This window comes from Necator americanus, chromosome I, assembly GCF_031761385.1.
Source record: "Necator americanus strain Aroian chromosome I, whole genome shotgun sequence".
In the NCBI taxonomy this organism is placed as follows: Eukaryota; Metazoa; Nematoda; class Chromadorea; order Rhabditida; family Ancylostomatidae; genus Necator; species Necator americanus.
Window position 1 is genome coordinate 3,077,183 of NC_087371.1, and position 20,644 is coordinate 3,097,826.

General features: G+C 38.7%; 2 protein-coding genes across 6 annotated transcripts; one reads left to right on the forward strand and one right to left on the reverse strand.

The window, feature by feature from the left end:
• Nucleotides 1-130: 130 nt before the first annotated feature.
• Nucleotides 131-10,774, forward strand: RB195_004324 (uncharacterized protein; the record flags this gene model as incomplete). Of its 3 annotated transcripts, none has more annotated exons than XM_064182118.1 (33): nucleotides 131-169; nucleotides 305-415; nucleotides 499-546; nucleotides 791-877; nucleotides 962-1,084; nucleotides 1,144-1,233; nucleotides 1,780-1,915; nucleotides 1,972-2,099; nucleotides 3,087-3,197; nucleotides 3,515-3,583; nucleotides 3,644-3,755; nucleotides 3,828-3,913; nucleotides 3,992-4,094; nucleotides 4,151-4,278; nucleotides 4,379-4,484; nucleotides 4,636-4,718; nucleotides 4,773-4,823; nucleotides 4,881-5,032; nucleotides 5,137-5,295; nucleotides 5,442-5,552; nucleotides 5,614-5,740; nucleotides 5,808-5,916; nucleotides 6,154-6,257; nucleotides 6,409-6,592; nucleotides 6,678-6,747; nucleotides 7,252-7,335; nucleotides 7,409-7,604; nucleotides 7,667-7,834; nucleotides 7,926-8,027; nucleotides 8,745-8,859; nucleotides 8,915-9,102; nucleotides 9,571-9,658; nucleotides 10,683-10,774. In XM_064182118.1, the coding sequence occupies 33 exons, from the start codon at nucleotides 131-133 to the stop codon at nucleotides 10,772-10,774; spliced, it is 3,660 nt and encodes a 1,219-aa protein (XP_064033384.1). The 3 variants fall into 3 exon arrangements, with proteins under 3 accessions (XP_064033384.1, XP_064033385.1, XP_064033383.1); XM_064182117.1 differs by having other exon boundaries at nucleotides 7,667-7,816; XM_064182116.1 differs by lacking the exons at nucleotides 3,087-3,197; nucleotides 6,154-6,257; nucleotides 6,678-6,747; ... (1 more) ...; nucleotides 7,409-7,604; nucleotides 9,571-9,658 and having other exon boundaries at nucleotides 1,615-1,915; nucleotides 4,636-4,823; nucleotides 5,808-6,029; nucleotides 6,409-6,588; nucleotides 10,652-10,774.
• Nucleotides 10,775-12,749: 1,975 nt separating this feature from the next.
• On the reverse strand, nucleotides 12,750-20,591 carry RB195_004325 (uncharacterized protein; the record flags this gene model as incomplete). Of its 3 annotated transcripts, none has more annotated exons than XM_064182120.1 (25): nucleotides 12,750-12,801; nucleotides 12,886-13,015; nucleotides 13,378-13,478; nucleotides 13,534-13,599; nucleotides 13,670-13,754; nucleotides 13,812-13,971; nucleotides 14,036-14,093; nucleotides 14,153-14,208; nucleotides 14,271-14,337; nucleotides 14,882-14,937; nucleotides 14,996-15,150; nucleotides 15,742-15,877; nucleotides 15,984-16,103; nucleotides 16,163-16,246; nucleotides 16,330-16,393; nucleotides 18,007-18,064; nucleotides 18,131-18,243; nucleotides 18,307-18,446; nucleotides 18,507-18,591; nucleotides 18,765-18,828; nucleotides 18,895-19,031; nucleotides 19,795-19,869; nucleotides 20,215-20,289; nucleotides 20,388-20,453; nucleotides 20,518-20,591. In XM_064182120.1, 25 exons carry the CDS (start codon nucleotides 20,589-20,591, stop codon nucleotides 12,750-12,752), a joined length of 2,277 nt encoding a protein of 758 aa, XP_064033386.1. The 3 variants fall into 3 exon arrangements, with proteins under 3 accessions (XP_064033386.1, XP_064033387.1, XP_064033388.1); XM_064182121.1 differs by having other exon boundaries at nucleotides 16,163-16,264; XM_064182119.1 differs by lacking the exons at nucleotides 12,750-12,801; nucleotides 18,007-18,064; nucleotides 18,131-18,243; nucleotides 20,388-20,453; nucleotides 20,518-20,591 and having other exon boundaries at nucleotides 12,879-13,015; nucleotides 16,163-16,264; nucleotides 20,215-20,270.
• Nucleotides 20,592-20,644: the final 53 nt, after the last annotated feature.

Consider the following 20,644-nt stretch of genomic DNA (forward strand, 5'->3'; position numbering starts at 1 on the left):
TATCTCTGCTTTAGTTTCAATTTTCGAATAATAATATGTTGTTTGTCAACGAGAATTTTCGTGAGACGGCGTAGGTTGTGAAATAATTTCTAAACAACTTTGCAACCTATTTTTCTTGTATTAATTCAGTATGGCCTCTTTCGAGTCCAGCGACAGCTTTGAGGATATCGTGAGTATCTAAAATTTCGTGTTCCTCATTATATTATTATTGTCTAATTGTTTTTTTAGATTCATTCATTGATTTTCATTCAAAACTATTTTGTGTTTTCATTTTCGTTGTGAATATTTCTTGGCAAATGGCCAGGTTGTAATGGATTGCGCAAAAAGTGCTGATGAGGATAAGACTGATGAAGCCATCCCAATGGAAATTGCTCCACACGAAGTCGCTTCTTTGGGAGATGATAGCTTCGAAGATGTTGGTCCCATTTGTTTATGTTATGGAATTTAGACGAGTTTCAGCTACAGTAGTATCACTTGTGTCACTTCCTTTGCTTCCAGATGATAATTGAGAAACCTGTAGAAGAGCAACATCAGGTCAGTGAAAAGGTATGTTAGATTAATTAATCACTACATAACCATGTAGTGTGTACAACATTCACTTAGGTTGTTAGTAACAACTTACGTTGTTCACATTATTTCACAAGTAATGGAAATTAGTTTAGTGCGAATAATGCTAATGTAGGAATAACGTGCGCATTTCTTTGTCAATCTCTTCATTCAGATATCAGTATCGAAGAGTTAGCTCATGAAGACAAAAACTTCTTGCAAAGAAGTATAATTAGTGATTTAGGATGTTTGTAAGCCTAGGACTGTATCTGGATCCTGTGAACTTGGAGAAAGCTTCTGCAACATTTCTCCTATTTCCAGTTTTAATGAGGTGTTTTTTTTTCTCGTAATTCAACGCTTATCGTTCTACCCTTGGTCTCAAGTAATAATTACAAAACTTTTGATAGTCCTCTAGATGGTTTCGGTTCCTCCGTATGATAGCGCTGACCACCTAAATGAGAATACCGAGTCCAACATACGTCAAAGTGAAACAATTTCGCAAGATCAATGTATGACTGAAGAAGGCAGCTTTAATGAGGTTTTTAATACACGAGTCTTCGTTTTATGTACGTCAATACAAATGAATTTACGTTTAAGACTGTTTGGAATCCAGCAAACGGTTATGGGTTCAATATCACTCAAGAAGAGATTCTCCAGTATGATCACCACATTTCCAGTTTTGACGAGGTTAGTAACCCTTTTTTTAGAATCTTGATCAATTTCAGTTGCGTGTTTACTTTTATTCTAGTTAACAGCCGCATTTTTCTTAAGTATGTTGGTCCAAATTTAGGTGTCATTGTAATCATCTTTTTTTTTTCCTTTGAATTGTAAAATGGATACCCATAGAATCGCTGATGATTGATGTCATTATTGTTATTGTTTACTGCTGATTTTTTTTTCGTATTAGCCAGAGGTGTTTTGTCCTATGTTGAGTGTTGCTGGCTCCGCTCCATCGCTTGGTGAGGGTTGGCGCCTGAATTTATGGAAAAGAATTTTGATACGACAAATTCGATCCTGAATTCTTAATCATGCGCAATTATGTGAGAGAAAGGAGGGAAAAACTTCCAGAAAACAGCTTTGAAAAGAGCGGTACATCGCCCTATCGATCATCATCAGGAAGGCGGGCTGGTGACCCGCGATCAATGGGGCGATGACCGAGCAGGTGACGATACTGTTCATCGCAACACTCTTGACAAGAAATATCGTCACAGTATTAAAGTAATTTCCTTCAAGGATGTGTTACCTATTCGAAATAAAACTTCGGTCGCGCATTTGCTGGAATCCCAACCCTATAATGTAATCCAAGTGTCCTCGTGTTCTGGTGCTGGAAATGAGGAAATCCTAGATGTATTTACTCCTAATGTGTCAGGTACTTAAATAGTTGATTTTTTTCTCAGATTTTTCAGCAGGACAATTCTTTTTTAGTGATGGAATCCGAAGAAGTCACAGAGGAAATTGATATAGAACGTTTGCGTGCTCACCTCACATCAGTACATACAAATAGAACGTTTGATGAACAATGTGTTAATGATGTTGTCTCGATAATTATAAGGGTAAGGAAATCTTTGTTGCACGACTATTAATTTGTTTACACCCGGCTTAAGCCAATTTCGATGGTGCCCGATATCTGGTTTTTCTTTTCGTCCTTTTTTCACTCCCCCAGCAGATGCAGTGGCTTTCTTTACTTCTCGGAGCGGGTGATTTAAGTTCGGCATGTGCTTGTTGGTTAAGTTCAGGTGTTGTGAAAATTCTGTTGAGTTAATGTGGTGTAGGAGGAGCATTATTCCCAAATAATTTTAAACATGAATGGACTTCTCATTTCTATTTTTTCCACTCATCAAGTGAAGTATCAGTTAGACAAGTGAGTAAAGGGATGCTATCACGTTAATTGCAGTATATGTCATATATGTATACATAATATACATATATAATATATACTACAATTGACGTGTATATTATATATATATATATATATATATATATATATATATTGCGCAATACTAGTACGCAATACTCTTACTATATTTCTTGAAACAATAAAGTAATGTTTAAGTTTTTATGAATTTCTTAACATTTTACGTTGATAATTGATAGTAGTCATAGCTGTGCTGGTAATAAGTAGTCGTGTTAACAATCCGTTTTGATAGTTACAAATTCAGTTTAAAGAACCAATATAAAAAAAATGAAACAAAAAATTCGTTATATAACTCACTTTAACTCTCACAAAATGTTCATGTTAAAATTTCTAAATTTATTTTCTTTAGTTGTGATGTTTTTGTTTTGTTCCTTTTTTCGCACGTAGCTTTTATTACATATTACTTGCAAGTGGCGATGATCTGTTTTTAAGCCAACTGCAGAGCAGACACCTGAGCATACTCTTTGTCAACTTTAATTTTCCACCCATTCCTCTTAAGAAAAGTCACTGGTAGAGCTACATGTGTCCAAAAAAGCACGTTCTAGAATGTTCCATAATTTTCCTTCTGAGTTGTTCTGGGAATCTAAAGAACTTATGCATCAAACTAGTTATGCTAGAACTTCAGAATCGCAACACTGCATGTTTATTGCTTTGTGATGGACTTTGTTGCATCATGACTGCTACACACGACATCGAGTATTCAACACTGCTGCCGTTGTTTCAGTTTGTGTCAAAGGTGCGTTTTTGAAGAACACTTGAATGGAAAAGTTGTTATGTGAGGCAGGATAGTTGCCCTATTGAATTTCACTACGGAACAGAAATTTTATTTAGCAAGTCAGGAGCCGCACTTAAGAATAGGGAAGGTTTTTTTTATTCTTGTGTTGTTTCGCCGGAATGTTTTGTTTCTTCGAATAGTTGCTTTGACTAGATCGGGATTTTCTTCTGTAGCTGTCCTTATTGTGGTGAAATATAATGTAGAAAAAGCTGTCATGATAGTTACTGTATCACAATTGTGTCAATTTCGGTAATTTTCGCATAAAATTTCTTCTTCAGGTCATCCTTTATTCCCATTCTTCTGAAACTGATAAACCACTCTCCTCAGTTTGTGAAGTTATTGAATTGGTATGGATTGCATCACTATTTTTCACATTCATTAGATCTTAATTTTGGAGATTTTCACAGGCTAAGCACAGTTCCGGAGAGAAGACACGATCGCGGTGTTGTTTTCTTCTGCAGTGCATTTTATACGCTGATGCTGAGCTCCGGGAACAGCAGGAGCTAGAAGTTGTAGATGGTGTGGTAATTCCCTGATGGGGCTAGAACTCCTGGAACTTTCCAACTAAAAATCATGTTCATAAAATTCTAGACGGGATAACAGTACAAGACCAAGGGCTACCTTTCAATTTATTGAAACAATGGGGTCTAATACTTGCACAGAGGCGGCGTGATAAGGTTAGTTTGATTTGTTGCTTTTCACAACTTTAACTATTTAAGCACACATCGACACTCACTTTTTGTTTTCACGTTAAGGCTGTTGCTGTTCGTGCAGCAGCTATTCGGGCGATATCTCAGTTGCCTTTGAGGGAGGAACCTTATACGGACGATGACAATAAGGAGTTTTTTCCAAATGATTGTGAGCTGGATTTTGCTTATTTTTCTGTATTTTTTGCCACATGTAACCAGTTGCAGTAGTATTCGATTCCCTGCATGACTCAGCAGTTGAAGTACGTCAAGCAGCTGTGCAATCACTAGTACTGCGTACTTTCGATGATGTTGGTTCCTGCATTGCCTTTATTGAGGAAGAAGAGGATTCTGATGTGAGCAAGTCTAATGTTGTAAATAAGTTTATATTACAAATGAGTTGCAGAAATGATCAGTCGCATAACATCTGTAGACTTTTGGTTTTGGTCCTTTTAGGTACGAAAATTGCTTGTTGAGCACTTGATTAGGTCGACCCATATCAGGTCGTTCACCACGGATGCTCGAATACGACTTCTTCGTCTTATGCTAAACGACGAAAATTGTTGGTACCATTCAGAGACTACTTTTTATTATGATTTCTTTAATATCCGCTACTCCATTGCTCATTAAAATGCTTATCAGTGAAAATACACTTGATTCTTGTTCGCTAATGCGAAGTTGAAGTGCGGTAGTTTCGACTTCACTTTTTCCAGCTGTCATCCGTCTTATGGTGCCACAGTTGCTGGTTCCAAAGTGGCTTGAAAATTGTCACGAAGGAATAGATAATCTGGAAGATGTCTCAATAACAAGGAAGTTTCTGGGGAATCTAAAATTTGTATTTCCATTTAAGCTGCTGCAGTACATTGATCCACTATATGATGAGGATGTAACTAAGAAAGTGGTAAATTAACATCAAAGATGTGAAACAGAGTTAGTCGCAGTTTTTTGTCGTTTAAAGGTTACCTTCGCAATATCTCATCATATGGAGCTTGTCGTACAAGTGAAAGATGACGGTGAAGGATATTTGAAGTATCTTTTGACAATGCCTGCACAATGTCGTGATGAACTTGCAATTCTTCACGCGCATTCACTTCCGGGAGAGCTGAAGCGGTTAGTATCTGGAAAATAGTTCTTTCTCTCTCTTGCTGTTTATTTTCTGACGGAAATGAGTTCGCTTTGCCCTTCCTAAATTAACCTCAACGGATCATTTTCAGTCTTTCTGGAAAAAATATCTACTTACGCTTATTTTTCCACCGTTGTCTTACTGAGCATTTGTGTTCTTTGTATGGAAAGCCTGAGCAATTTGCCATTCTCGACAAAGTGCAGCACAAACTCCTACCTACTCTGTATGATCTTGCTGAAATGACTGGAAAGTGAGTTTCCTATGGAAGATTTATGACTTTTGAAGTTGACAAACTCCTTAGTGGTGTTCTCTGATTTTTCAAAACGAAACTCTTTCTTGGTGAGTTATTTTCTTATGGCATATTAGGGGTTGACTTCTCTATAAGAATGCCTTTAGTTTTGCTCTGGACTCTTTAAAAAACGATGAAGAACTTGCTTTGAATGAGTTCAGTATTCGACAGTTATGCTATATGTTGAGGATCATCGATAAGACATGCAATGTTGGAAGGTGTGTGTGTGTTTTTTTTGTGTGCTCCAACAGCAGACGAATCTGCTCTGGAACCTTTCAGGGAATCGTTGCGTCGAATGTTATACCAAATTGCTGGACATCCGGAAATCCGTCCCAGTCCAGCTCTCGTCGATTTTGCCATGCGGGAAGTGCTATTACAACTGGATCATCCTAATGGCTGTTATGAGGTGAAGGCTTCTCTGTCTGTTTTTGGACATTAATCAAGTAAACTGAAGCTAATTCGATATTCTGAAGGATACGCTAGCTTGGGCACGGGATGCGGCTGCACATTTTCTCCGAGGCGAAGTGACGAAGGAGAGTTCGCAGAATGAAGATGGAGGAGAAATTCTTTCTTCGCTCCTAAGTAGATGTTCTGTGTACGAAGCAACACGTGCTGCCACGATTGTTCATGCAGTGCTGGCAGAAGGCGTAATTGAAAAGTTCCCAGACGACTACGACGTGTTGTTAATAATGATGGTCTGCCTTCTTTTCTTTTTACAATGATCATCCATATAATTTTACTCTTACTGGTATTTTGTTAATCTTTCATTTCCGACCGGTCGTCTATCGAACGCTCCTTCCGTGGAATGTCGTTCCTTAGGGATACGCATAATTGGTCTTGCAAGTTGCCTTGACGAACACATCATGACAGACCATCTGTCCGTGCTGCGACACGTGCTGGAGAGTGATGTTTGTGAAGTTAAAGTATGCTTTCATTTGTAAATATATCGAATGGTTCGACCCATGAAATTGTTGTATATTGCCAATAGATTTTTTTCATTGCTTACTTTCGTCAAGTTGTGGATTTTGGTGAATTTCACATTTGTAGTGCGAGACGACAGCAGTTATTTTCTAGGATTCTGCGCTCTCTGCCTTGGCAGATATCGTATGTGTCTATGGATTCAAAGAGATAGCTAAGCTAATGTTCGGGACTGAACATCACCCTAACGGATCTCAAGATGAAAGAAATCCGCCTGCAAAGGAAGAATATTCGAACTTGCTAGCGAAGCTTTTTGAAGAAACACTTGACAAAGTAGTATGTTTATATTTCTTACACAGACAATTTTTGCTTATTTTGATTAATTCATTTTCTTTGGGGTGATGTACTTGTACCATCGCTGGCAGTTACTTGTCTTCGAATCTTGTACGCAACGTCGGTGAATTGGCCCGCAATGTTGGGACGACTGCTACTGAGGTTGCTCTTCTTTTTTTTCCGGGTGCACCTTCTCTAGTTATATGTCGCACAGTTTTTTTTTTTCGAAGTGTTTAAGACAGATTAATTGAGACTTACATGCGGCTTATTTCTGGTTCAGTTTTCAGCGATATTCTTTGAATATCTCGAGAAATCCCAGCTTTTTTTTAAGCTGATTTAGTCCTGTTAGTACCCTTCTCTCTCAAAAGATGTGCATATAAGTAAATAAATGTAAATATAATCAAATAAATGTAAATATAATATCTCTTGCAACGAGTGAAAGTTGGGCACGTCAAAAAGAGATAACATCCTCAAAAAGCGTGGGCATAATTAGAAATTTTGCACGCAACTAATTAGAAATTGGTTGCGTGAAATTGAAATTTTAGCTCCTTTACCGGAGATTTTTTAAATCTTTCCTGTTCTGTCTATGAGTAGAAATTCTTCTACTCCACTCGTATGTATACACATCAGTGGTAAGACATATGGGTATCGCTGCTGAATGTTTAGAATAGTCGAATCGGAGAGTCTAGAGCTTGAGAAAGTAGTGTTTGCTTTCCTGGATTCCTTTACTAAGCAAAGAAAAATCGGCAGGTCAGTTAGTTGATGTCTTTTTTTAAATTTCTGTTAGTACGCGTTTTTTTTTCTTATACTGAAGCTTTTCTAGTGTGCAACTTGTGATGGCATATTTATGGTGTGTGGCAAAAGTCCAAGAAGAAGAATCAGCAAATAAAACGACTCTCATACGTAACTTATATTCATACGTTCGCGGATTCCTAAGGAAGATTTCGGATTCCCGCCGCAAAAGGTGCCGCTCCAAAACAAGAAAAGAGGAGTGCAGTGAGAAGGAGAGGACGACAGAGGTAAGAAAGTTATAAGCGGACCAATCCTTCATTCTTTCTTTACTGAGTTTAAAACATTGCAGATATTCCCTTCAATGTTGTTGTGTCGAGGCATATTGAATTCCATGCTGTCGGACCTTTGGGGTCCGTCAGCCCGATCATTGGCGCAGATATTGACTTCAACTTACATCCAGGACGTCGACACACCGTCTCTGCTCGCACTACATTCACATGTGAGCATTGTACTAGAGGTACTATAATGTGCTGCACTACGCCAGTACTAAACTCATATTCTTTTCAAATGTTCTCCTTTCTGTGGTCTATAGGATACGTGTCATTCAGGTAATAGAAAAAGAGGGATTGGTAAGGCTGGCAAACCCTATACGACGTTTCACTGGTAGTTTAGAGAATCTAATGAGAAGAAGAAATTGCAAATTTGATCAAGTAAGTTGTAGTTTTTATCTTAAATGAATAGGTAGGTGATTTTGGAAAGATTCCAGGCTGTCAGTTGATCGGATGGACTACAAAACAGATTTAAAAATGTTCCATTTCTCGAATAATCACTCGAAGAGAGAAAAATTGTTTCCACAGAGAACCTGAATATTTTCACAAAACCTTGCATCACGATGCAACTTTGTAGGAATTATGTGTCAGTACCAAAATTTGAAACAGTGAGACCGTATCTTGAATCGATCTACTTCGCGGAGCAGAGGTTCTCAGTCCAAGACTTATCTCCTATCTTGCGCTCGTGGGTGCACTACATATCCTGGAAATTATCTTCTTGGGAATCCTCAAATAATCGAAGCCCATGGGAGAAATTTTCGTGTAGGAATTAGAAACAGTCATAGGAAAATATTTTAGAGTAAAAATCAGGACAGAACAACCCACTTGTTGGACGTTTTAAGCTCTTCAAATGTTTGAGGCACCCAGTGTGATTACGAGACGATTTCTCCAATTGTTTGACTTCCCGAGAGATTTATGTTTAGATTATCTATTCGAATAAATAATCCATCTATTCTATACTTCTAGTATTTTAGAAGTTCTAGTATATTCTCTAGTTATGCATCGAACAATTACTGAGCAATTCCTTTCAAAATACGAATGTACGAATTTGTTCTTTCTCAGTTAATTTTGGTATGTCTCATATCTCTTTCTTTCCAGAAAATTTTCGAGAAGAAATTAAAACGAGAGATTTCCGAAGATTGGGATCCGAACTGGTCGGTGAAGTTTTCGCCAAAGACTCCAAAAACGCCAAAACGCGTTAGATCAATTAAGCGTGAGTTTGAAAGTAATTCTCAGAGGCATAAAGAAGATCAGCTTTTTATTTTTAGGTGAGCCGAACTCCCAGCTGCAAACCCCAAATCAGACAGATTCGCTTACGGTTCCATCTGAATCGTCGGTGCAAATGATTGCGAGCGTGAAGAAGTCGCTTTCTCAACTTCAGCACGAAATCGAGCGTCCTGATTGTGTAATTGTCATTGAGAGTGACGAAGGTGATTCTGATTCTGTACGCCTACAAGTGGGTATTTTCAGTCTTAAACTATTTGTATTTGTAGTACAAATTCCCTGTATTGTTCTCTTTTTAAAAGTAAACAAAACAGTAAACAAAGAAACAATTCAAGTTAATTTAAACACAGAAAACTACATTTTATTAGTACATGCGTTAATGAGTTCCTTTAATTGATTGTTAACAACACCATCTGTCTGTCCGTTTTGTCACATTGTAGATGACAAAATATAAGTTTTTGTAAAAAAAAAAACGGACTCTTTCTGTTATATTTCAATATCATGTGCTTAGACCATTTCTTTTTCTTCAAATATTCCTCCTTTTCAAACTTCTTTATTTCCTTATACTTGCTAAAGAAGTATTCGGTCCAAAGTCATTATCTTCTATCCGCAAAGATTTTTTGCTGCTTTACTGACAACAATTATTTTTGCTCTCTAAAAACTTTGTTCGCTATCTGTTCATAATATAGAGTATTGGTAGGAATCTCCTAAAAGGCTGCAATCAACACCTTCAACGAAGAATACGCTGCCTGTTCAGAAATCTCGATCCATCAACAGGTCTTCATCGAGTGAGTACACAAAGTGTTTTTACAGTTATGCAATCTTCTACATTAGTTTCTCTTTATTGGCTTTATATGAATTTTATAGTATTTTGTCAGATAAACGCAGAAGCGCGATTACTGAGGTCTGAGGAGGTAAGGCGATACGGAAGGTGATGGATCTAAAAATCATCATCAGCCTGTAGTTATCATTTTGCGAATTAGCGGTAGCAGGGCCAACCAGGTGTAGTTGGCTCAAAATGACCTAAAACTCGGTTCAATCGCGTAAACAGCCGAACCCGAGGCGGCACGGTGGAGTGAGCGATTAGGATCGAGATGGGACCAACGCTTGCTTCACTCCGACTGCAGCGATGAGTGGTTTTGACCCGACTGTAGCAAGAATCGCAGCTGCTTACGTAACTGCACTGAGCTTTAGGTCGTTTGATGCGACCACAGCTTTGCCTTTTCGTTTTCGGGAAAGAATGAAGTGTTTTGAAAGTACTTTTAGTTCACACGTTTTTAAGACCTCAATTTCGAGAACGAAGAGAGTAGAGAATCTCTTTGAGAGATACGGAATTCTTGCTATTTTTCTGGAAAATGAAGATTATAAAACAACATGCGTACCTTTTGAACATACTGAGAATTCCAAAAAAGGTGAAAGTAAATTTGCACCAGAGTTTGCCGCTCAAGATTTTATTTTGCTTGAGTTTTTAATAAAGTAACAATAGACTACCGTAATGGGAAAAATCTGTGTACAAAGTAGAATTTGCGACTTTCTCTTGCATATCGGTAGGAGAGTGCTACTTGTTGCTTATATGTGTCCATTCATTAAATTTTAACGACCTGCGCAAGATAATGTGACTCTTTCGAAGCAGATACGTAAGAAAGAAACTCTTCGTTGCTTCTGACCATCAAAAGCGAACCAATTCGATGACTGGGAGCGGCGAGAATAAAATATAACAAGTAGTTCTATGATTTGTTCTATAGTAGTCTCCTAGTGGCATCTATTCTTTATTACTTAAGCGTACATTGTGCTACAGTAGTCGTGTTACAGCAAATACGCCAGGACAGCGGCGAATCACAGAAAAAACTCCCAAAAGAAGAGTTAAGCAGGCCAATGTTGTTGTTGTGGAACTTAATGACTAAGTTTGACCTGCTGTTTGTTTTCGCTTACATTAATGAAGTCTCATTTTCATTATCTCATGTGCCCGATCAATCTCTTTTTTTTAGTCAGTGTAAAGTAAGTGTTGGTAGGTTTTGGTGCAACATAATTTTGTCCGTTTCTTACGCACCTAAAATAGGCCTGCAAATAATGTTTTCTTTGAGTATGTTGTTTTGTAATTAGGCAACTTTTTCATTATTTTCATCGATTAGCCTAGATTTTTTTCTCTTCTGTCCTTGCCGCTACAGATATGTGGAAGATTGGCAAGGGGTGGTGGCAACTGTAGGCATTAGCATCTTTTCTCTCTATTTGTATGTAAATCTGTGCATGTAGCATTGTTCACCTTACAAAGGAGAGGTTTTGGTAGCAAGATATGTGCTGCTATGAATTAAAAGCGGTACGAAATAGAGGTCATGACACTTGATCTCTGTTGTCTGATTGAATCCTTACGTACACCAAGAAGGGTGTTATTTAAGTATCGATTGTTTGAATGCCATAGGTTAGCATACAGACACGGAAAGAATCTATTTAGTTGATCACTTAAAGGTTTTCGCTAATGGCACTCTATGTTCATTTGCACGCCATTCATTCTTGTAAATCTGTACCACGTTCGTTGTTGATTTGTTGTTCTGTATCATATTTGTTAAAAAAGTACTGTTCCTACGATCCTCTTTCCTTTTTTGTTGTTATTTTCTGATAATTATCTAGAGAATTTGTTTGCTGTCGTGCCTATAACCTTTTTTTTCGTTATTTTTCCAATATTATCTAAACAGTTTGTTTTTTGTTGCCCTCTATATTGTTTTATTTTTTTTCGTTATTTCTTGTGAATATTATCCAGAGATTTTGGCTGTTGCCGCTGTATTCTTTTCTCCTTTTTTTTGTTGTTATTTCCTGTGAATAATGTTTACAGATTTGGGTGTCGATTTCAAACATCGAATAAAAGTTTCCATACTGTCATCACTAGCGGTTATGTTGAGGAGAAACCGTTTTTTTTTCTTCTAACGCCCGTTGTTTAGCGCTACACATCATTTTCAAAAATCAGCTGCCTAACCGCCTATCGCAAGATAATCGGGAACCTATTCTCATAAGGTTTGTGAAAATAGCACACAAAAATGCACGGTTTGGCCACTTTAATGAAGTTTCACTATTTTATCGCTTTTGTCACCTTTTTGGCCGTTGCTCACCAGTAACAAAGGAAGTTCCATTCGTTCCTGTCTCGTGCTAGAACCATCCACAAGCTTCTACTCACCCGAAAGACATTAATATGCTTATACATTCTCCTTCAGAAAAAAAAAAAAACTGCAGCAAAATGATTTCTGGACTTAAATTTCTGATCGCTTGTTCTCCTGTGCTTGACATTTCATGGACGTCGTGGAAGATACCAGAATACATCCTTGGTTCAAGAAATGTCACTAAGATGCTTCAGTTCTGAAGGTCGACATATTACCTTCCGAAGGTATCCGACTCTAGTTTTCTAAATCTTTGGTTTTGTATCCACGATTGTTAAGGTGTCCATGAAACAGCTGTCAAATTTGATAATGATTTTAAGACCTAGCTTTTCCACAGTATACATCACTCCCAAATTCTATCCCTGGTAATATTTCATGGACGAAAGCAGATAGGGTTCTGTATTACAAGACTAGACTGGATGAGAGGACATTCCGGATAAAGATGGACGTCCTGGATACGCCAAAGAAGCAGACCATTTTATGTTGCGAATGAGTTTTATTCACAGAGTATTCGAATGGGAACAGCGCATACACGCATAACAAAAACAAAAACAAAGGAATACAAAAAACAACGCAAATCTTATGATAATAGGAAGTAATAATATGCTTAATAATTGAATACTGATAATTGGTTTAGGTATTTTTAAAGTTCTGAACATGACAACAACATATTCACAGGAAGAAAGTGGAGCTCATAAAAATTTGTGACGTAGATACATATTTGATGTGCTTAGCTGATGACAATACCAAGAAGATGGTTGATGTTAGCGTCGAACGCTGGTCTAGGATTGACAACAGTTAAAATTGAACTGACAAACAGCAATGGTAGAATCTTTCCAGAGAAAATGATTAGTTTCGCCTAATACACAAAACTTCCTCCGGATGTCATTCCTTCTATATCGTGATCACTGCTAGTTGTGGCAGAACAAGCTCGAACCCAAATTTCTCCGTATGGTTCAATCTGCTTAGCTTCGACTACCGTTTTTCCAGCAAGATCTGAAAAAAAATCACTAATACCAATGATTATTCTTGTGGATCTACTGCTCTGTTACCCTGATTCAAACGGAAGTTACTCCGAGCTTATGTTCAAGTATTGTGAAAAACGAGATGTAACATCTCTGAGAAAAATTGAAAATTCCGTCCCCCAAACAATGAATCCTTTGAATATTTGAATAACACGAAATATTTTTTATAACTGTAACTGGATGTGAATGAAGAATATGGGTTTATAATCAAGGGAAGAAGCCAGATAAAAGAACAATACTGATAGGATCACCAAATGCCTCACCAGCTGTTTCGCTCAGTGAACTTTAATCATTCGAAGAAGCCTCTAGAAGAAGATCTGACTGAACGCTCACCTAACAGTGTTGAAAAAACACGTGCAGCACGTTTCTTCGATGTTACAGCCGGAGGGATCAGAGATGAAAATGGGATTGGTCTATTTGCCTCTCTGGTAGCGCTAAAGATAAAGCAGTCAAAAAGGAACAATACAATTCTATAAGTAAAGCACATACTCGGTAATGAGGCGACCTTCCTCCGATGTAATCTTTTCTCGTAAGGAAGATGACAGTGAAAGCACCCTAAAGTCGCAAATGATGTTGAGGGCAGAAGAACAAGATAACTACACAAATGACGGCTTGTGTCGGTGACCTTCCAGAGGCACTAAACATAGATGCTTGCGAAATATCTCCCAACAGCGCGGGATCTTGAAGTTGTACAGAGGATGGGCGACCTTCTGAAGTATGAAAATATATAACAGGGAAATTTAACTGAAATTAAAGTGGATATTAACCCATGTCATCTGTTCCTCGAGTAATCCGACGTGCTTGCTCAAAAAAGGAGCTACGAGATTCCCTAAAACGTTCGCGCTCAGGCAGAGATATATCTGCACCAAGCGGCAAACTAGTGTCTGCAGCGACCGTAGCTGCCGGAAAACCAGGTGGCATCGAATGCTGCAAAGAAAAAAGACACCTAACATCGTATTGTCTGAACTACATCTTAGAACAAGCGCCTTACGTAATTTCTTCTATGAGCATCACCCTGACCACCTTCAACTGTCGAAGTCTCTTTTTCCCTAAATTTGCAACGGAATAGAAGACATACTGAAGAACCATAGGAAAATAACTCATCCACCTATTAGGTGTTTCCATTATTGTCGCCTTTCCAGGAGTTAGCAAAGCGGAATCGGCCTCCAAACACATTGGTTATACTAGACTTTGATGCGAACAAAAAAAACAGGAGACAGATATACCTCCTTAGCTCGTTTACTTCTTTCATCACCATCGCGCGAAGTTCCGCCACTCGCCGCAGCTCGAATTCTGGAAATTAAGTGTTAAATAACTGAAGGTAAGAGAAACGCTGGAATATCACGTGACAAACATCGGCAGCCAAACAAGCACTCCCTTACTGCTTTTTTAGCTGAAAAATGATTAAAAAAAAAGAAGGTTTAATGAAACCTTAGCAAGAACAAGAATGGTCGATTACAAGACACCAAATGAGTTGGAGAACAAACTAACAAAACATGAGTTGCGAGCACTTCTTCACGCAATTAGTAGAATAGTTTCGTCTTCTTCCGCTCTTACCTTAGTGTACGTTTACCACTCAATGAACTCTTACAGCACAAGCTCAGAAAGATCAAAAAAATGCGTCGCAAATCTTCCCACATTCCAAATAACTCAAAACTTCCCATATTTCGCATACTTATAGTCGAAACAAGGGAACAGAAGTCAAGGACTGCGATATCTATCCTTTCCTACAAAATGATAAAACATGGATTAACGCCATATCCATATCCGCAAGTGTACTTATAGATTCAATAGGATACCTAAAATGGAGGCGCATCAACACAGAAACCAAACAAACCTGTCTGGAGTTTCGCGCAAGAAAGCGATTCCAGGAAGCAAGTCATACTCCGAGTCCTGTGAAATGCTATACATGCACAGGTAGATAAGCCATATCAAAATTATAGAAACTTACATCTTTGGAGGACTGATCGCTCCCAGGATAACGCCACAGTTGTGATGGCGGTCCGCGATTGATCGGGTCAAAAAGATTCTCACAGAGAGCCTGTTCATAGGTGAGGGTGTCAGAGAATCTACTGCGATATAATTCGATACACTCTTTCGGGAACCCTAGAAATGTAGCGAGTAGAAAAAAGGACTAAAAAAATTGCAAAACCGTGAAAAAAAAAACCACACAACACACTTTTTCGTACCCCGAAATTTTTCTCAAAAAAGATTCGTGCAAATATTGAGCGGTGGAGTCAACTGAGGTGTTGATCACTAATTTGTATTGTACCGTATCGCCACTCAGATATAAAGGCAGGCGTGTGGAGCTAAACATCCTTCAAAAATGTTTCGTAGTTTGCAGTCAGTGTGTCGCCTGAGGTGATGGTCACGAACGTCAACAGGTTCTAAAAATCCGTGCTATGTTCGTTTTCTTGTAGCAATTTTTGCCTTTTTTTTCGCATCATCCTACAAATGCAAACATTCCAAGGAGTTCGCGTCATCAAAAAGGATCAGAGCAAGCAATTTTGATGATATCCAAAAGGGTACCGTGCTCACAGTAACTGAATTGTTACTGTGCAAAGATGGGTTAGCGATAATAAACCATTATGATATTCGTGAAAAAAAAAACAATTCAGCTGACCCTAGTGGAAGTTAGAGTAAACTCTTTCATGCGATTTCGGGGTATGAACTAGATGAAAGTGTCACAAAAGTTACTATTTCTAGCATATGCAGGGTATGGGAGCAACAATTCGTGAAGAGTTGGGTACTTGTCCTGTGCCATACCAGCTCGCAACTCTTCTTTCGTTCGCAATAGGGAAGAATAATCCGAATGCATCTTCTTCATCGATTCCTTAACGAAAACCAAACATCAGACTGGTTTTTAGGGCTTTTGAACAGACGAAACTTCTATAAGCACTCGTAACCTTCGGCAAAATCTATTAGTCTGAGGAGCTCACATATGAGATGCACAGTCCTTCAACATCCAGCAGATGTGGAGCCTTTCTTCTCTTCACTAGATTCACGCCTTCTTTAGTTTCATCATGTAAAGGGCTGAGTTCCAACGATATTGTTACTGCCTAAACATGTGGACGATTAGAACAGTAGATGACAGGACTCTTGGAATTTTATTACTCACATCGCCAGCCTGTTCTCGTTTTTCTTGATGTGATTCCTCATGCATTCGTGGTTTCTTTGTAGCTGGTCCGTTCTCGCTAAGTGGCTGAATGCCAGTAGTTACCTTCATCAAGCAACGTTGGAAAGAGTTGTTAAAAAAATGAAAGTAATGATTGAGTTAAAGCCAACCTCCGGTTGAACAACACTCTGTTGGCCAACATCTCCAGCTCCATCCACCATTTGCGTTTCTTCCCTGCGGTGATAAATTCATCTTGAGGTAATTGAAACATCAAAGAACCATCAAAGAATATTGGTTACAGAATGTAATTTTGATATGAAATGATAAAATTTCTTGAAGTGAAATAACAATAACAATAACAGTAAAACATTCTACTTCAGTAATATGAAAGATCTACCTAATATTTAAAATTTAATGACTGCTGAGATAGGGTATAACGAAGACCGTCACAATAGTCATACATTAAGGCCACCACTCTGGCGTAGCCATCGATGATGCACCGTAGCTTCATGACACCAAGAGGTGGAGATTGATCGACTATCGCAAGCGAAAGAGTTCATTTTAAGGTGTTTTGAGTACTCCTTCTCAGCTGATTTTTTCGAAGTGGCGCGATGGAGCCGGCGGTTAGCTAGGATCGCGTCGCGACCATCGCAAACTGCAGCGATGAGTTAACAAAGGTGTTCCGTCGATCCCCACCGCTACGAACTCGAATATAGCCGCTTACGCAACTGCACCAAACTTCAATTCATTTTGACCCGACTATAGGTTTTGTTCTTGTAGTCATCGTAAAAACTCGTGGTCGCATTGTGTCTAAAATACTACCAAGTATGATAATCTCGAGGTTTTACACCTGTCCATTGTACAATACACGTAGGAACTTTAGGAATTCAAGGTCATTTAAAGAGTAAATTCATCAGAATTATACAGTACATCAGAGGGAATAGAGGAAATCATGCGAAAATCATTGAATAGAGTCGCCAGTATTCCATCACCATCGTCGATCTTTAAGAACGAAGGAGCAGCAATTCCACCAATGTTGGTGGTGAAGCAAAGAACTCGTCTCGTCGATGACACATTTCGTCGACTACAGTACGATCAAAAGCTGTTGTGCAAGCGGCTTCACTCGAAGCGGCCGGCGCGGTAGAGCTAGCGGCTGGGATCGAGGTGGGACCCTTGTTAGCTCCACTCCTCGCTGTTTCCAAGTTGCTAGCAGTCGATAGCTCAACGCCGCTTCGAGCGCAGCCGCTTACTTGGCTGCACCGAGCTCCAGGTTGTTTTGACCCAACTAGAAAATTGCCCCTACTATTTCACAATTAATAGTTCCGAAAACACAGACCACTAACACTTACAACTCTTTAAGCGTTATGCGTCCACCCTGAGAACCTAGAGCTTCTAGTATAACATCACCATTAGGTGAACGATCAGCAACAACTGGCCACGTTGTACACATCTTATTACACGAGAGAAAGAATCGCCCAAAAAGTAGTTAGGAGTTGGAGTTAGGTGCGTGGAAATTATGAGACTTCGGCGGTGGTGAAAAAAAAAAAACTGACGATGAGGAAGCTTCGAAGATCACTGAGTCTCGCGCCTTTTTTTTTGCTATTCATCTGAGAAGGAGAATACAGTCGAAGTAGAGTTGTATAGTACAGAATACAGTCGAAGTAGAGTTGTATAGTACAGAAAACACTCAGTGCGACTCATAAGGTCGCAGTTTAACGGAAACCATAGGGAGAGAAGATTCTATGCACAGATCCATAGAAACAGGATAGTTGCCATGTCTCGCTACTGCTAACAAGAAAGCAGTTGTCAGCTTTAGTAATATTTTGGCAAAAAAAAAATCTGCTAACATGGAACTTTTCCTATCCATATTTTGGAAAACTTCCGCTTGTGGAAGAGGTGGCAAGTCTTCGATCAACACAGGCTCTGCAGCTGGTTCCTACAATATTCATTGTATGAAAGTGTATTAATGACACTCAAGAAAATCTATGGCATAAGAAAGATAAGAAAATTCCTTGCGACGCTCGGAGATTGTTTTGATCGATTCTTTGGAGCTTTGAGAAGATCGTTGATCGTCCCAGTCGATACTAGGAAAACAGTGTGGAAAAAACTGTTTTTGTAGGTGTGCCAAACAAATAACAAGCACTTACAAACCATCTTTGCTGAAGACGACTGGGGCCTGAATTTCTTCGTCGCTGAACAAATCTTGTCGTCGCCAAATGAGCGGTTCAGCTTCCAGTTCCAGCATAGTTATTTCACAACGTCGAGCAAGTCCAACAAATCTGCTTTCCTTGAATGAAGAATTTATACAGAAAGGAACCTGAGCTGTGAAAATCGCGAGGAAACCTACAGGTTGCTCATCTATGTCGATATCTCCAGCATTTAGCTCGATCATTTTAGAGCGACGATGACGTTTCTTCTCAGGAAAAAGGTCTCTACAACAATCAGCAGGTTAGTTTTTTTTTAAAATGAAATAACTTCTCTACTTCCTTCTCTACTTGTTCTACATTTCATTTAAATTTTTATAACTTCTCTACTTGTTCGAGCACAAATGGAACAATTTCAAAAATCGAGTTTATCTCAATTCTCCAAACTGTGTTAAACACACCTTGCATTTAGAAGCTCCTCCATGGGAAGTCGTCTGCACTTTTCGTACGTAGCTTGCACATCGACTTAAAATAGGTGAGTACTATTGGTCTTATTATGAAAGTGCTTATAATTTAAGACGAGACACTAACTTTTGAATAGAGTGACCTGTCGATCATAGATGAGTACAGTACCGTATAATAGTTGTCCAAGCAAGTATAACGAAAATTTCGAGTTCAACTCTGCTTCGGTATATTTTCCAGTTGGAGCAAACTTCAGAATTTCCTTACTGAAAATTCTTTTGTAGCGTTGAAGATCCAGAACTGTTATGAAACCTCTAGAAACAGCTTCTTCTAGTGTATTCTATCTGAACTATTACTCAACAATTTTTTACGAGAGTGTTTTGTTGATTTGCAAGAATCTAGAAAATCTGCCATGCTACCTACATATGTCGAAGGTGACTGTTAAAATTAAGCAAAATGATGAAAAAAAAAGTTACCAAAGAAGATGATGCGACTAGTACTAAGTTTTTGCATTTGATAATGACCTATTTCCAAGAGAGCAGATCTGTTTACTAAACAAGGGCGAATTAAGAACACAATGCCCTCCCTTCTTAGCTCAGCGTTGGCAGAAAGAAACACAAAACAACCACTCTTTCTCATTGATTGCAATTGCTTAATGTTTGACATTAATCCACAGAGATCCAGATTTTTGATGCTGCTAAAGTAATTACGTAGAGACTGATGACTGGCAGTTAAAGACAATTCGCAGCCGTTTGTGTAGGCGTAATGTTCCTGATCGACCATTCAATCGATGAAAAAGGGAAACCAGCTTTCTGTGTATTATAATGAAGAAGAAAGCGTGGAAAAGCAAGAATGAAACATGAAAACTCTGAGATCACGAACTGCAAACAATGAATTGGAAACGAAACGGAAAATCTAGAACTTGAACCACCTAAGACTTGAATAGCGTCACTCATTTCCTGGGAATAATAATTTCCCGAGTAGAAAAAAAAGAAGTGGAATCATAAGACTGTGAAGAGACGTACGTACCACATATTGGATACTGACAGGTTAAGTACAGCCCTTCGAGGCAGCTTCTTAGCGGTACCTGATGTTGCCGCCCTCCTTAAACGGTTGGATGAATTGAGGTCAAGAGAAACTGAGTAAATTATAGTTTGGAGGTGCGCCCCTCAACCGTGCCCTTATTTCCGGAAGCAAATAACTAAATCAAACGGAGCACTAAGATTTTAGCACTAGTCTTTGGGGATCTATAACATGTAAGATAAAGTTACTAAGAGAAAAGAGTAAGAAATATGTACCGTCCACAAACAATGGCGCCACTTAGTTCCCCACCCCCTTTCCCAACTACATTTTCTTTTGTAAACTGTCACGGACAACACCAAAATGTTATCAGAACTCCAATTAAACATAAATTGGTGGAAACAACTGCTAAAATAAAGGGGAACTCACCAAACCAAAGAAAATTTAGCATCTTGACCAATGAGATGTTGCACAGAGAAGAACATTGTTAGCCGAACGGTAACTCTTGAAAGCACAGGATTTTCGGATACGAAAACAATATCCGAGAAATCGTAACGAAAATACCATAAAATTTATGAAGAGGTTATGAAAATGAAACTGACGCCGCTCTGAACTTCTTCAATGCGGGAATATTTGAATTTGAAATCGGTCCCAATGTGCCGCAGGTCCTGCATGGAATCCGTGTTTGTTGGTCGGTGTGGCATTAGGTGGCGATTTCTTTTATGGCTGTACACGGTTTCCGTAATCGATAAATATTGTTGATGACTGCGTAATAGTGCGTAGCTACGTTCTTTCCTGTACAACATCACATTCAGGATCGGTTCTGTGCGTTTGAGAGCGAATAGAGGATGTGAGAATA